Source organism: Colletotrichum costaricense, assembly GCF_030867565.1.
Source record: "Colletotrichum costaricense strain IMI 309622 chromosome Unknown Scaffold_24.1, whole genome shotgun sequence".
Taxonomy (NCBI): domain Eukaryota; kingdom Fungi; phylum Ascomycota; class Sordariomycetes; order Glomerellales; family Glomerellaceae; genus Colletotrichum; species Colletotrichum costaricense.
The window spans coordinates 448,788-464,947 of NW_026848253.1; the positions used below are offsets into that span (position 1 = coordinate 448,788).

At 55.5% G+C, this 16,160-nt stretch overlaps 5 protein-coding genes across 5 annotated transcripts; 3 read left to right on the forward strand and 2 right to left on the reverse strand.

The window, feature by feature from the left end:
- Positions 1-1,197: 1,197 nt before the first annotated feature.
- On the forward strand, positions 1,198-2,338 carry CCOS01_15541 (uncharacterized protein; the record flags this gene model as incomplete). Its single annotated transcript, XM_060463680.1, has 4 exons — positions 1,198-1,351; positions 1,398-1,678; positions 1,725-2,145; positions 2,196-2,338. 4 exons carry the CDS (start codon positions 1,198-1,200, stop codon positions 2,336-2,338), a joined length of 999 nt encoding a protein of 332 aa, XP_060305824.1.
- A 3,178-nt stretch (positions 2,339-5,516) lies between these two features.
- Positions 5,517-6,784, reverse strand: CCOS01_15542 (uncharacterized protein; the record flags this gene model as incomplete). The annotated part of the gene is made up of 3 exons (XM_060463681.1): positions 5,517-5,978; positions 6,062-6,251; positions 6,324-6,784. The coding sequence occupies 3 exons, from the start codon at positions 6,782-6,784 to the stop codon at positions 5,517-5,519; spliced, it is 1,113 nt and encodes a 370-aa protein (XP_060305825.1).
- On the forward strand, positions 6,698-7,477 carry CCOS01_15543 (uncharacterized protein; the record flags this gene model as incomplete). The annotated part of the gene is made up of 1 exon (XM_060463682.1): positions 6,698-7,477. One exon carries the CDS (start codon positions 6,698-6,700, stop codon positions 7,475-7,477), a length of 780 nt encoding a protein of 259 aa, XP_060305826.1.
- Positions 7,478-7,600: 123 nt separating this feature from the next.
- Positions 7,601-9,656, forward strand: CCOS01_15544 (uncharacterized protein; the record flags this gene model as incomplete). The annotated part of the gene is made up of 6 exons (XM_060463683.1): positions 7,601-7,694; positions 7,796-7,898; positions 8,415-8,436; positions 8,621-8,746; positions 9,011-9,211; positions 9,288-9,656. 6 exons carry the CDS (start codon positions 7,601-7,603, stop codon positions 9,654-9,656), a joined length of 915 nt encoding a protein of 304 aa, XP_060305827.1.
- Positions 9,657-11,028: 1,372 nt separating this feature from the next.
- Positions 11,029-14,157, reverse strand: CCOS01_15545 (basic proline-rich protein; the record flags this gene model as incomplete). Its single annotated transcript, XM_060463684.1, has 1 exon — positions 11,029-14,157. The coding sequence occupies one exon, from the start codon at positions 14,155-14,157 to the stop codon at positions 11,029-11,031; it is 3,129 nt and encodes a 1,042-aa protein (XP_060305828.1).
- Between the last annotated feature and the right edge of the window lie 2,003 nt (positions 14,158-16,160).

Below are 16,160 nucleotides of genomic sequence, written 5' to 3' on the forward strand. Positions count from 1 at the left end.
GCCATGGCGGCGCCATGATCGGGAGCGGTCGCTGCGACGGTTGCCCAGCCCGGCGGCGTTGGCGGGAGATCTAGCGGCGACATGTCCAGAATAGAAAGCTTAGGCCCCGTTGCGCATCACCTCACCCAGGCGGCGGCTTGCCGCTTGCGCATGGTGCTCACCTGAGACCTGTGTGCTCCAGCTAGAACGGACCCCGACGAGAATAGACACCGGAAGATAAACAACGGGAGACCGCTCGCAAGTCTCTTCGGTGACAGCGCGCCAGCCGGCTGGATTAACTGTTTCCAGAGCTCCCTTCAGGTGGGAAACGTACACGAACGGCAGCCGTGGCTTGCCGGGTCAAGGCGACGTTGAAAAGGTAGGTATAGGTGATTTCAGGGCCGTGAGTTGGGACTCCGGAGTCACGGGTAATTTTCGCGAGAGAGTCTGGCAAGACCCTTCTTAAGCTGGCGAGAGTCAGGCGGCTAAAGGAGATGGCATTTGGCGTGTAAAGACGGCTGTAAACGGGTCCATGACCTCCTATGGTCACGGTCTATCCGGATGATGGATCATGATGGATGTGGTGCCATCATCGTCAGGTTAGGATGACTAAGAATTTGCAGTCGAAGAAGGTCCCCGTCGTCAGGTACCTCAGACACTCTGATTCGTGGGGAGCAAGATGTCACCCCAGGGCACCTACCGCCTTAGGTAAGGAAGTGAACCTGGAAGGTGCCTTGGTGCGCTGCCCCTCAACTTGGAAGCACCTGCTGCTGCGGTTCGTTGATCGACCGATATCACTCGTGACCTGCAAAAATGAAGGACTCAAGACTCAGGAATCGTCGGTCACCAGACATCCAGAAAGCATGCCACCAATGACTGTGTTCAGCCTTTGATGCCCTTTGTTATCCTTTCCTCTGAATCCTTCAGGCTCCTCGAGTTCCTCAACCTCTTCCAGCTCCCATAGCTCCTCTCGCCCTGGCGCTCCTCGGCATTACCTCACACTGGGTACCTCACGCGCCACTTCTGACGCACATTCACCCCACCTTCCCGCTTGTCACCGCATGGGTAGCTGCGACCATCGCGACGACGATCCCTCGCTTCAACTGCCTGGCACCTCATCAGCCACTCGATTTACCAAGATAGTCCTTCACAAATGACATGGCACCAGACCTGAACTCTCTTCCTTCATCTCCTCCATCTCTGCCCATCCGATCCAGAATGTCATCCACCAACGGCGAAGCTCCTCTCCCTCCTGCGGACGGCGGTCCAGCTCCTCGTGGGGAGTCCCCCGCTGGCTCGCCGCGACGCCAGTCGACCTCGCTGCAAGCCGCAGCTACGTTGAATGCTAGCCTTCAAAACGAACCCTCTCGACGTGTGTAATCCCTACTGCATCGGAAAACACTCGCTAATTGAACCAGGCTCCTCCAGCGGTTCCGTATCTCGAAGTCGACAGTCACCCAACGCCGGCCGAAGACTGTCTACGGTTCTCATGAACCTGCAGCTTAACGATCCTTCTCTTCCCGGCCCGGGTGAGATGGTCGCAGATAACCAACACGGGCAGACTGGCGCCACAACCGCCAGTCCGCAGCCCATGACAACCTCGCCCATGATGGTTCCTGGTGGTGACCCCCATCACAATCGGGCGCCCAGTCTGGGAGAGCTCCACCAGGAGCTTGAAGCCGAGCAGGAAGCTCAAGTTGTATGTCTAGGTTTGCATCGAACTTGATACAAGCTGACACACACAGAACCGCCTCCTCCAGATGATCCGCCAGCAGCAGTTGCAGCTCCAGCAACTCCAAGCTGGCCAGGGACAGAACTCTTCCGCAGTCGAGGACTCGGCGATTGCTTCTGAGAGATCCAACCATGGAACCCCCATTTCGCAGCCGCCATCGGGCTTCGCTCCGCTGCCCTCCTCGGGCTCCTTCTCGCGATCCCCGGTTGTGCCCCATCCCCGAAGCTCCTTTGACATGGCAAGAGCAGATATCCAACGCCGCTCTCGAACCCCGAGTCGCGGCGCTTCTCCGAGATTGCGCTCAACATCTATAAGCGGCGACAGCGGCGAACAGTACACCCTCGGCGGTCGCGATGAAAGCGCCTTTTACCAGGCCGAGACTCAGATGCTGGTCCGAGAGAATCAGATGCTCCGTCACCGCATAAGAGATTTGGGTAAGTTTCTCGAGATGCGCCGGTGTTGTCGATGCTAATGGGGTATTTAGAGAAACAATTGACGGATCTGCTGCCTGCGACTAGCTCCCAAGGCAACCCCAGCGAGCCCGCCCACCCATCACACCTCAGAGCTGCCGCTGTCGGTGAGGATGTTGCGACGCCCTCGACCAGCGACGTGGCCAAGGAGGCGTGATTGAACTGTAACATTTATGAGGGTGGACGACCCCGGGATATCTGGCGTTTCGGAAAACTTGCTACATCTCACGAATGCAATAACATGGCTTAGGCGTTGGTCGGACGGGCTGGATGGGCTCTTCTCTGTGTTGCTATTAGCTCCAGTATCAATAATGGAGTGCAAACAATTTGAATGCGATGATGAAGCTGCTTCCGTGATTTAAAGTGGACCCCCCGCATGAGGCATACGGAGCTCCTTGATACGTTGCGTGACTCTGCATCGTCAACAGATCGCGACTCGTGCGCACATTAGCTTCAGGGCAGTTGGGAGGTTGTTTAACTGAAGCGCGACATCTTCGTTGCCATTTTCTTTGTCGAATCAAGCAAAAAACACGCAATATACAAAAGATTTTGGACGATCTGGGAATCGAACCCAGGACCTACCGCATGCTAAGCGGTCATTATACCACTAAACCAATCGCCCAACCTGTGATGTAATTCGGGGTGGATTCTGTCATTATGTAGCTGAGCGCTGCCACGGCAAGCTGCTCGCCAACTACACAGCAACAACGTCCATTGTATGCATCGTCACAGCCTCGAGGCGAGTGTCACGACAAGTAGTACGCGGCAAGTTTATTTGGCTTCGTCGGATGCGTGCGGCTCCCGGAAAGGTTAATGGCTAAACAGAGCCAGGCACCCATGCGATACCTAGGCTGGTTACACTCAATTACCGGACGATCACACTGTGAAGATATTATTTGTATTGTTGCTCTGTTGGCTATCTGTTGGCCATGACTCTCGGTGAGCCGTGCTGACCCCACAACCTTTTCTATGCCAGCATGAGGAATATCCAGCCCCAGCTCCGACCACGTCGTGGCTCTAAAACAAACGTATGCCGTTGCTATGGGTTGCTTTAGGGAAAAGCTTCCCAACGGCATCGACTTGCTGATCAAGGCCCCGGGGTGTTTCGCATTGTTCAGTGATCTTATCGCTCCCAAACGCTGCTTCTGTGCCCGAATTGATCTTCTTCCTGCTCTCGAGCATATATCTAACGTACTCATTTCTGAGCTCGTCATGTCGAGTCGAGCCAACACCTTGGTCCTTGTCGTAGAAATAAAGATGCCGTCGGTGTTGGCTACTCTTCCTCTCAACAATCTCACCAAAGGTCCCCCGACCAAGCCGTATGAGCTCGCCATATCGAGTCGTCGAGACCTATAAGTTGCCGAGCTTATGTAGCCATACGCCAGCTATATACATATCCGCCAGAATACTCCCACTACAGCCAGTGGCCCTTTTACGAGGTCATCGATATCCCTGGTGACGGAATCGGCGGGCGTACACCTCTCTGAACTGTACCCAAATGCCAAGCTGTTGTCAGGAAGGTGATGTTTGGCCTTTTTAGAGCCTTGGCATTCGAAGCAGTTTCCTGCGATGTGATTCTTGGGAATAGTCACGACGAACGAATCTTGGCCGCGATCGTTTGGCCGCCCAGCTTGAGAGGCCCAGAACGCCAAGTCAACGCTGGTCCGGCCGCTGATGCAGTATCGGCTGCTTTCTATAGGGGCGACGCCAGCGAGCGGAGGCTGCTGGGAAAGCCAACGGGCGAGCACTTGGTCCTCAGTGTCGTCCGAGCCACATACACCCAAGGCGCTGCTTGGTTCCTTATCGGCCCCAGAGATGATATAGATGCACGCAGGCATGCCTCTCTACTCCGGCCCGTTCAAGCGAAGCCGGCTAGGAACACTGACGGCCCTTCGACGGGGAAACGATGAACGAGTTGTGACCCTGCGATGAATGCGATTTGACAAGCTGTAGTTGGTGCATCGATTCCATCACGCCTTCCATGGGGCTTCGATCCTGGGTCTACGTCTGCCGTCTTGGAGGGGCTAGTACAACGCTTAGAGATGTGAGGGAGGCGCAGCTGAGATGCGCGGATCCCATGATCGACGTGGTATGAAGACGGTCCCGGGGACGGTCTGCGTCTTTGTAGAGATGAGGCGCGAGGATTCTCACCCTCGCAAGGGGCCCTTTGTCGAAATGACGGAACTCGCGGTAATAAGCCCATCAACGTGCCTTTCGCGAGCGGTGCAGACAATCATAGTGACTATCTTTACCTGGCGCCTGGTCTCGATGAGTCGTACGTCTGTAGCGTTCCTGGTTACAGGCCTGTTGACTTGTAGGGCACGGGAAGAACAGCCGCGAGTCAGCTCTTATAAAGAGTTGTTTATCTTGGAGTTAGCCACAGTAACGGGGTTACGACTATCATAAACGCTTAGTTGTGCCTGTGATATCTTTAGCTAAGGCGTTTTCTGGGATGGCTATGGCGTGGGATTATCTCGACCGCGTTTTGCTCTGTTCGCGGGAAGACTTATTCCTAACGTCAAGGAATCCTGACCACGCGACATCCGTTCACGGAGGCTTGTGACCTGGTGATATGTTGTCCACTAATATCTAGTACTATGGCCAGGTAGAATAGTTGCGGGATGACAACGAGTCGAACGCCCGCGGGTCTTAGTGGTGAATGCGGTGGCGGGCCCCTGGCCGAATGCAACGTATAAGTGAGGAAAGGCCAATCAGTCTATTATACACTACGAGAGATGTGTGCTTAATGGTGTGATGCTGTGTGAGAAGCCGATATGGGGGGAGATCTCCATGGGTTATACACCTGGGCTGGCCAGGATGAAGTCCCATGGACCCTCTCATTTCTCAAGTGAGATGTGAAAATGTGTATGAGAAGGTGCCACACGGTCACGTTTGGCAAGTGAGTGTCAAGTATTTGTTGGGTACGGCGATGAGCTAATCACTCTGCAGCTTTCTCATAAACACGCCTACCCTTGAGTCCTAATCATTACGCTGCTATGTCTTCACCCCGATAATGAGCACCTTTGACTAAATAAAGCTAACTGATGCCGTCTAGATCGCCAAACTTGAATACATACGACCGGAATAGACGAGACAAACGAAGTACACACATAATCGCACACGGTTTTCACAAGAAACAAGTCTTATTATCAACGCCCATACACCTATCTAACCACGGTTGGTCTCAATTACGGTGGTCACGACGGCGCGACGGCACGACGTTTACTGCACGATGTCACGCCCACAGTGGCCTCCCTACGACGGCAAAACGCCCACGACGGTCTACTCCACGGTGTTAGGAACGCCTACAAGGGAATCCTCTACCACGCCACGGTCTAGTCCACGATTATGGCCCCTTCATCTTCACCCTCAACTTCTTCGACGTCTTCGATTTCTTCGTCTTGTATCCCCAGGCGTAGACACACCCTCATTGTGATATCGTCGAGCCTCTGCCATTGAAGCTCTTCGGCAGTGACCGCAGTGTGCTGCAATCGCAGACTGTCCGTCTTGCTCTTCATGACCTTCTTCAGCTCGGTCTCCCACTGCTGAAGCAGTCTGTCCAGCGTAAGCTTGTGCTCGTCGTATTCACGAAATAGCTTCACAATATCCCCCCTAGCGCTGTCAATCGCCTTGAGGTTGTCCGGAAACACGCGTCTCTGCTCAAGGTCGGCGAGGGAAAGCTGAATGTTTGTGCTGAAATAGGGCCGCACACACAACACTTCGAATTCCATGTGACGCATGGTTGAGGTCCCGTCTTTGCCCCTTTGCCCGCCGCCTTCGGCCACGTTCAAGCCATCCTGTAAATAGTTGGATCGCGCCAATGAGATGACGAGCCTTTCTGCTATGGGCACAATCGGGGTTCCCAGGTCTTAAGTATCACTCTCGACACCGTCTTGGGCACCAGCCCAGAAGCCTTGATGGCCGAAAGAAGAAGTATCAACGGCGTATTGATCGAGGTCGGGTCCAGTGTGCGCTTGCCTCCAAGGGCATTGTTGGCCGCGTAAACGGGCACCCGGGTACCAAGGTCACCGGAGCATCCGACATACTGCATGCCTTGGATCTGATGCACACTGAATTGACGAGGGTCCGTAGCCGCACGCTGTCTGCGCTAGAGCGCCTTCACCAAGTTATTAGCCACAAACAAGTCGGCAGAGTTGCTAATCAGACGTGTCTTGTTGGTCGCCGAGGTCCCAAATGCATCATAAAAGGCATATGCCTTCTTGAAGAGCATCCTCTCAGCAATTTCAGCCTGCTGACCATGTAGAGTTCGCAAGTTGATCCTGTATGCCTTGATATAATCCTTCAATTCGGTGATGACGCGGGTTATCTCGTCGTAACCGAGGAACTTCCCACCTCGATTTTCAATGTATACGTCAATGGCATAGATGCCCTGTCTTTTTGCCGGGTAGCAACTCGCGTCTCGTGAGTTCACAGTGTCAAATGCTAGGGTGCCCTGGATCAGAGACCTCAGCAGCTTCCGCGGAATCGCATGCAGGAGCATCAACGAATTCCTGCCATGCCTGAAGTCGTGGTCGAGCTGGTCAAACGTGCTGTTCTGCGAAGGAGTAAGCTGCCAGATATCTTTGGCAATGTCTGGGAACATGAGAGATATCTTATAGAGTGTCTTGATCACAGCAAGAGATTCAAGATCACTGCCGTCTGCGGCTCATGTGGGCATAAGCACCACTATCTCTGCGACAGTCTGATCCCGGATGAGTCAGAATTTGTTTTGGGCTGTCCATTATGCAACACAACTGCTCATAACTGGGATGACTGCAAGCGCTCTGGAGAGCTCGGTTGGGTGCACCAGTACGAGATCGTGTTCTACCGCTGCATCAACATGCCCCCCATCCGCTCCCGGAAGCCTTGGATCATGTGGGAGAAGGAAATAATTGATCAGGGGCTCTCATCTTGGGACCTTCAGGGAGTGTATCCTTGGACTTTGGCTTTTGTCGAGGAATTGAAGCAGTCGGAGCGTTTCTGGGTTAACTTCGACCACAAGCTTTGGAAGAAGGAGAGAGAAAAGTTGTCCAAGGATCCGGCAACACACCGCTACAGTGCTGAGCAGTTCATCGACTACGCCCCATTGTTAGAGGAAAGGAGTGCCTCCAGTGAGGATAATATCCGCAACAGCAGAAACACGTTGCAGATCGGTTTTAATGCGGCGGTCCACAACACCCAGACGTCGCAGGACGTTGCGAACGCGGTCGCCACGTCCCCGTTGGCTCCAAACGAGAACAAGTCAAAGGGCACACTGGTGTCTCCGTCCGGTGCCACGGATCTTGACGTCGCGTAGGGCAACCCGTCGGTTGACGTTGTGACCCCGACGCCGACCACGGCTGAAGGAGGCCTTTCCACTGGGATCAAAGAGCTGAGAGTTCTCCCGGCCCCCCTGGCTCAGAGAGACTCCGCTTTCGATATGACTTCCGTGACGAACGTGGCCCCCGTGGCGCAAGACACACACGCAAAGGCCTCATTCTATGGGGATTTGATAGACTACACCGATGACGAACGTGAGCATGCATTGACGACGGCGTTGAAGTTGTCAGACCTTAAGTTACGACGAAGAAGTAGAAAAATTCGAATAAAAAGTCCTCGGACAAGACGTTACCAGACGATACAACGGAGGACGACACGTCAGAAGGCGAGGAGTCAGAGAGCGGCAAGTCAGCGGACGAGGAGTCACTGACCGGGACTGCGATTGCGAGAAGCCCCTTGTGAGAAGACATGGATCCATTCTTTCGGAGGCTTAGGTGAGCATTGGGCATATGGGGAGCCCACTGGGGCGGGGATGAGCATTGAAAGGCATCAGGAGCCCGCTGAGAGGCATGGATGAGCACACCAAGGGGCATGAGTGAGCCCCCCGACTGGGAGGCGTGGGTAGGCATTCACCGGGTGGGTAGTGCAATCGAATTGAATTTCCATTATGGAATACTTTTCCTGTGAAATGTGCTTTCGTTGCCCGTGACCTAGTTGAATTTGTCGTAGTCTACCCGGCGGCTGCTCGGATGCTCGAGTCGGCGGCTGTCAGAAACAATGGGGCCGGACCGATCCGAGGTGACTACACACGGAGGCCACCGAAGTGGGGGCCGGACCTTGCTCTCCATTCACAAGGAGGCAAGACAAAGCACGCTACCTCACCGATTCGTCTTTTTTCGCCTTTACACAAACACACAACCGCCTTTTTGTACGTATCCAAAACTCTTCACTGGACCTTTTGCTAACACCACTAGAAAATGTCGTCGCAAAATTCCGGTTCATCGAGACAGAGAGACCGCGATGACCGCGTCAGCAGTCGAGAATTCAAACAGACGATCTCATCGGCGATGGGGAACAGAGGCGCGAGCGATCCCGCTCACCATTTTCAACCAACAAATGACGTCGGCGCAAGACCTCGAGCAGGCCCGCCGTTGGCTGACTCGACGTCGGTCTGGAATAGGGAACCACCGGGTTCAGCGTGACAAAGGACGCTGACCATCACGGCGCGATTGTTAACCTTACTCGATCCGACGAGGTATTTGTGATGAGTGGCCCGCGCGATCAGCTGCACGCCATGATTGATGGGGTGCTTGGCGAGAACGACGGCCAACACATAATTGGCATCCTGAAAATGCGTTCAGCGGCCGGATAGCGGCCGGATCATCGGCAGAAAGACCTATTCCACCAAAGACCGCGGGTTCCGGGCCGTGTGTCTCAGAGAGTCCAACACGCGAGACTGTGAAATTTGGTGGAGACTGAATGTGGGAAAGGGAGTCAACGCCCGACATCAGGCCCCGCGACGTTTGAGGAGCTCGTTCATTCGGAGCAAGTGTCCCAGCTCCTGTGACAGAAGCCCGCCCGCCTGTTGTTTGTTCACGCCGTCTCGCGACCAGGAAAGAAGTGGGTGTATGAGGACGACGGTAAGGAGGCTCATCGTAGCTTCATCCGCGTCGCACGAGAGGCGGGGTCAGGTCCGCTGAACTTGGGGCATGAGATCCAGAAGCGAGCCGTGGTCAACCAGCTATCCGGTGATTTGGTCAAACGCCTGCTCGTGCGCCCGTCGAGTTTTATCCGGATCGAGTACCCCCCCGGCCGCCGACGAAAGGCAGACGTTGGACTCGATCTAGACTTTCCAGGTTGAGGCCGCGTCCTCTGAACAAGTCCCGTTCGTCCTGATTGCCGCTGTGTGTTACAGGAACGAGTCGACACCGGTTAGAATCCGCCTCTTCACTGGCCGAGGTGTTGAATTCCCCCCTCATTACAAGGCAACCTATAATGGTTCCGACTGGGAGATTGGCGCCGTTGGTCACACATACTTTATGCTCCATGTGCAGAGTAATATCCAGGTCACCAAGACCATGCCGCACATGCACAACATCATCACTGGTCGCGTTTCTGGCACGCATAAGCATGTGGTGGGAGACGAGAAAAGGCACAGATTACCCAGGAATGAAGAGGACCACTTGGTGGTTGCTAAGCGCCGCAGGGCTGAGTGAGCGGCAACAGTCGCAGGTCATCATAGACGCAACGTGGGAGGAATAGACGACAACAGTCGTAGGGCATTATTGCTATGAATGAGAGGTGACAACGGTCACATGGAATTTGGGAAGGCGACAACAGTCGCGAGGATACTCAATGCATTGGTTTTGGTGCAAAAATGTGCGATTGTTGTGAGATTGGCCCAGTGACCTTGTCGATAAAATGTTCCTGACATCGAAGTCAGCAATAGCTGCATCAACTTTAGACCTAGCGATGTGGGGTTTCCTGGTAAGTATTCTACGTAACGACCGACCACCTTAGAATCAATTGGCTGCAGTCTACGAGACTTGCCCTATCGTGTCGATTGATGAGTGTGAATTAAATGTCGAACTCGAGTGTTAGTTTATTTCCAATAGACAAGGCAAGTGAGACCTGCATGCCGCACTTACTTACTACAACATAATAATGCCGCCTTGTACTCGCCGAAAGACAGCAGCGAGGCATGACGACAAAACGGGGGGTTGCAAAAAGAATAAACTCCCCGGGGCATCAAATAAACAAGATACACCCGGCACGTTTTAACCCCGGACCAACCAAAGTGCTGCAAACGGATATATACGATGACCGACTAATGACTAGGTATCTATTTACAGCCTGCGCAGGTCGGCACACATTACCACGCTGGACCCTCGGACGCAGTGATTTTAATATTGTTTTTTTTGTTCTCTCGTTCTCTTGTTCTTACTCTATTCGCTGTATCTGCGACATTGCAGGCAAAAAGGGGACCCCTTGTCTGAGAACGCCCTTGCGCGGACACACACAGGCATCTCAGCTTGACAGGCCGGGGGAAGAAAAAAGGACCGAGGTGAAGAGGCCACGCCTCAGACTGCAAAAATATACAAGGAAGCCCGGCCTATATTCCTTTCCCCCAGGGTATCGCCGTTTTTTCCCAGCCACTTTCCAACTCCTCGCATGTCGTGAAAAGACGCGATTGTGATGCTTCCCACCATCCAGCTCTTCGCCCCATGTATAGATCCTCAACACAGATACAAGATATTAAAAAATAAAAATAAAAATGGACCCGCACCAGCCTTGTCCGCCCGCGACGGAGCAGGATACACGGTGGCGCCGAGTGCGTTTGATAATAGGGTGCCGACGAGCCGACCTACATCGATCGACCCGCGGTAGAAGGGTATTTGTAGACAAAAAGACAAAAAAAGAAAGAAATCTCTCGAGCAGATGGGGCTCGTGGCCGAGGGGGCGTGCCCTCTCTAAATGCCGTCGGTGGATACCGGGCAACCGCCTAGCATCTTGTTCAAACAGGATCCTCCAGAAGGGTATCGAAGCGTAAAATGGTGACAGATATGGAAATGGCGTCTATGTCGTCAATCAGTTCCAGCCGAGAGAGTTCTCAGCGGCAACGGGGGCCGAGATGTAGGCCGTCCTAGCGGAGTTGCCGGGCCCGCTTCCCCTCGTACGACCGCTGCCGTGGCTTTCGCGGCCACCGGCGGCTCCGTAGTTGGAGAAGTCCTGGCTCATCAGGGCACCGCCCATCATGGGCGGGCTGCCAGCACCAGTGTAGCGCATCTCGGATGAGGTGAGGGAGCTGGCGCGGCGGTGGGCCTGCTTCTTCTGCTTGTAGCGGCGGGCAATAATGAACATGGCAGCACCATACGCAGCAGCAACACCCACAGCCCCGATACCGATGGCGGCGGCAGTACCTTTTTGAATGGGAGACTGGTTGGAGCCGTCGTTACCGGTGCCGAAGGGGTCATTGGGGTTGTTGGGGGTGGAGGTAGACGACGATCCGTCTCCGCCCGTGGAAGTGCCGTCATCCTCCTGGCCAGGAATGATCTCAATGGCAGGGTTGATATTCTGAGTGAGGTTGTAGACAAGCTGATCGGGGTTGTTGTAGATGGCCGAGTTGGGAATCTTGATGTCCATGCGCAGGGTGTCGACCATGCTCTTGGGGTAGTAGAACTTGGCGAGCGTGGTGATGTAGCCGAGAGTCTGGGACGTGTCGTAAGGGACGAGCTTGGTCATCTGGATCTGGCTAATGTCCAGGCCAGCAGCATCGGCCAAAGCCTTGGGCAGGCAGGTGAAGATCTGAGCAGCAGCGTTGGGGTTCTTGCTGACGTGCTGGTAGTTCTCACCGTGCAGGAAACCAATCTGGAGGAGAATGGTGTCCTTGGGCTGCGCGACGTTCGGGTCCGGGCCGCTAATGACCTTGGGAAGGTCAGAGGGCAGGGGAATGGTCGACGTCGGGGCAAGGGCCTCTGTGGGCGTGCTGAGCGAAGTGGACTGCTCGACAATGATGGTGCTGGGCAACCAAGACTCCGAGTCAGTGATGGTGGCCGTGGCAGGGATGCTCGTGATGATGGGAGTCGTCGTAGGCGGCGGCACAGTGACAGTAGGCGTGGTCTCGATCAAGGTCTCCGAGAGAACAGTGGTGTTCACGGGAAGAGTGGTGGTCGCGGCAGGCTCAGTAGTCAGAGACTCAGTAGTAGTGGGGACGACGTTGGTGGCCGTGGCGGTCTCGTTGGCGACGGAGGTCGACGAGAGGGTGGAAGGTGTTACCGTGGGTGCCACAGTCAAGCTGTCCGTCTGAGTCGAGTTGCTGATGGTGGTGGAAGCCGTAGGCAGCTGAGACAAGGTCGGAAGCTGCGTGGTAGTCGGGAAGGTCTCAGTAGAGGTAGTGTTCACGGGGATCTCGACAGAGCCGGTAGCCGTGGTCGTCGGCACAGAGATGGCAGTGCTGTCAGTGATGGTGACCGGAGCGCTGGTGGTAGTCTGTCCGGCGGGGACCTCGGTCGAGGTGGCGTTGACAACATCGGAAGCGGGCAGAGCGGTCGTGGAGACAGACACGGGGACCTCGGTGGAGGAGGTGATGTTGACGGCGGGCTCGCTGCTCACAACGGGGAGGCTGCTGCTGGTGGGCTCGGTAGAGATCTCAACAGAGGTCGTGGCGTTCGCGACGGGCTCAGTGGGTGCCGGGAGCGAGGTGGTGGGCACGGCAGAGGCCTCAGCGGAGGAGGTGACGTTGGCAACAGGCTCAGTCGGGATGGGAAGTCTCGTCGAGGTCGGGTCCGTGGGTGCCGGGAGCGCCGTAGGCGTTGGGATGACAACATCGGACGTCGAGGCAACAGGGGCCTCGGACGACGTCGCGTTGGCGATAGGCTCGGTGAGGTTCGTGGGAACGGCAACCTGGCTGGAGACGAAGGAGACAATGGGGTCCAGCGGGTTGGTGGGCTTGCTGCTCTCAGAGACGGCGGCAGATGTGGTCTCAGTGGAGGCACCAGAGGTCACCTGAACGGCGGCAGAAGTGGTGGTCTCAACGGGAAGGACGACGGAGCTCTGGGATGACGAAACGACGGGCTCGGTCGCGTTGACGTTGGGAACCGCGCTGGTAGTCTCGGGGTTCGCAGCCACTGAAGAACGCTGAGCTTGCTCGGCAGAGGTGGTAGCCTGGGTGCTGGAAGTCTCGGACACGACGCCGGTGGGAGCCAGGAGGATACCAGATGAAGATGCGGCCGTGGTAGCCTCGCTCGATGCAGCCTGAGCGCTCGTGGCAGCTTGCGTCGAAGAAACGGCCTCAGCGGTCGAGTTGGTGACCTCGACGTTTGTGGGAGCAGCGGAGCTAGGGACGGCCTCGGTGGTAGGCACGGCAGACGACGCCTCGGCGGTAGTGGTTGCCTGGGCAGAGGTGGCAGCTGCCGAGGATTGAACGGCCTCCGTGGTGGAAGCCTGCGCAGATGACTGAGCGGCTTCAGAGGTGGTCGCAGCAGCAGAAGACTGGGCAGCCTCGGAAGTGGTGGCGGCAGCAGATGACTGAGCGGCCTCGGAGGTGCTGGCAGCAGCAGACGTCTGAACGGACTCGACAGCGGTGGTCGCGGCCGCGGAGGATTGAGCAGCCTCGGAAGAGGTCGCGGCGGCGCTCGACTGAACGGCGGCAGTGGTGGTCTCGGGGGTCGTCGCTGTGGGCTGGGTGGTTGCGGCAGCCTGCGAGGTGGAGGCGGCTTCGCTGGATACTGTCGAGGTTTCGCTGGTCGTCGGCAGAACGGTAACCGGGGGCAGAGTAGATGTGGGCACGGCGGAGCTTGTCGTCTCAGTCGTCTCTGTCGGGTCGAAGATGACGGTGCTCGAAATGATCACAGTCGTCACTCTCCCATCGGGGAGGGTCGAGACTGTGGTGGAGATTGTCGTCGGGGGTGCGGATTCGGGGGCCGAGGAGATTGTGGAAGTCGGCAACGGCGTGGGAACGGTCGACGATGAGCCAAAGAGGGAGTCCGAAAGGCTGGTGAGGATGTCACCAAATGTCGAGCTGATGGAGGCCGATGCGGTGGACTGGAAAGTGGTGCTCTCGGGGGCCGGAGGGAACGTCTCTTGTCTCGTACTCGTCGAGTTCACAAACTGTCGTTTAACGTGACGCGGAAAGTAAATCTTGGGTCGTTCCTGTTCGGCGCAGGCAGTAGAGGCCAGGCCGAGGGCGGCGGCCAGAAGAGCAGTCTTTGCGTGCATGGTTTCGTTTCCCGATTATCGTATATTCAATTGAAGGTCTTTAGCGATTGTAATGATACCAATATTGGTGTTTAGTAGATGGAGGTCTCCATTCCGTGTTAGTAAGTGCTTCGATGCTCGCAAGACTCCTTGGCAACTCACTTTGTCAGGGTGTTATAGAACGAATGTACTTGACAAGGAATTGTCAATGAGCGTGATGGCGTTTGGGATTTTGGGTGTGTGAAATGAGTGACTCGACGAGATATCGTCGGATTGAATTGGGCGAGGACGTCTATTGATCCGTCACGTCGGCTGAGATTATGGCAGTTCCCGTTGTCGAATGCATGGGGAAACTGGCAGGTTGTCGGCGCGGAACCTCGACGACGATCTTCAAATGCGTCCAAAGCACATAAGGGGGGCGGTTAGATCGGCTCGACGGCAAAAAAAGACCCCTTTCACGGCGTGAGGAGGCGCAGGTTGAGAATCGGAGAGGAGGTTCGACGTCGCCGGATGAATTCTTGACGGAGGCGAGGGGATGTCGAAATTCGACTGTCGAAGAGACGAGGTCGGGAGAGAGGTGGGGGCGACAAGAGGAGAGCGAGCGTGAGGAGTAAAAGGGAAGGGAAGGGAAGAGAGAAAAAAGCGAGGGTGGTGTAAAGGAATGGAAGGGGACGCAAGAAGGAATGTGGATGGACGAGGCAGCGAAGGATGGGAGATTGATTGATTGATGGAAACACACGACAAGGGACGAGGGACGAGAGACCGGGGGGGTTGATCAGGACGGACGGGGGTGGCAGCAGAAAGACCAAGAGAACCAAGAGAGCGAGAGTAGAGGGAGGAGTCCAGGAGGAGTGTGGTGAGGGCTCAGGTCGACCGTCAGGGAGGGAGGGGACGAGATGGGATGGGCCAGCATGGACCGGGCGGGTGGTGATGGGATGGCGGGTACGAAGTCCAAGGTATCTTATCGGCTATTTTACGTGTGAAGGACACTCGTGGGTAAGTACCTGATCCTCGTACTCCGTACACAGGTACCTTGGTCCAGGTTGATCGCGGTGCTGAAGGGGGGAGAAGGGACGGGAGCTGGCTGCTGGCTGCTGGAATGGCAGAGGAACCAAGCCGGGCACTGCTGGGCTGTACTGCGCGAAGGCAATTAACATGTCCAGGCACAAACTCGAGGGTGTGCAAGGGGGTGTGTGGTACTTTCCTGCAGTGACCAGGGCAATAAGGTACTTGTCTTAGCTAAGACGTCCACAAGTAGTGCACCTCAGGTACGGGATAAGGTACATTTGGCTCGATTTTATTTTTTCCTCTTCCCGTCGTCCCCAAGCGTCAACCCCCTTTTTTCGCAAGTTCACTACACCAACAGTCTACCTACTACCCTTCATGAGGCCCTGCAGGTGAGTCAAGGCCCAGCTGGCACAAGTGCACGACTTGCCTACCTACACTATTCGTAAGAATAATTACTGGTCCTTACTTTGTGCACACACGCAGGCGGCATGGCTTGACCTGTGTGGTACGACGACTGTGGTGCCTCTCCGGCCCGTCATCTTATTACTCTCACCACACCTGAAGACCGCCGTCGAGTACCTTTCCTATGCCAGCTAGCCCCAGCCGGTACGAGTTATGCGTATCCTTAGTGTACGAAGTATTGCATCCCCGTCAGCGCCCACGACCGAGAGGGACAGCCGACGTCGCCCGACCATTACGCAACTCCCCTGGGCACAGCAAAGTCAGTCTGGGTCTTACTGACTCTGACTGGGTCCTGAGGGCTGACGGACACTTCTTTGGAGCCAAACGGATGCCATTTTGAGGATTGAGACCGACGAGTCTCGTAAAAGCCTCACCTACACTGACAATGCACATGGACGGCGGGTTGTCGTCCGAGAGGCATCTCTCCTCTTCGTTGCATACGCAGTATACACCAGCCAACCCTGAACAGAGCTGGGACGAAATTGTTGGATTGGGTTCGTGTAGAATGGACGATTGCCCAGAGACGAGATGAAAGACAAGGCGACTCGACCGTC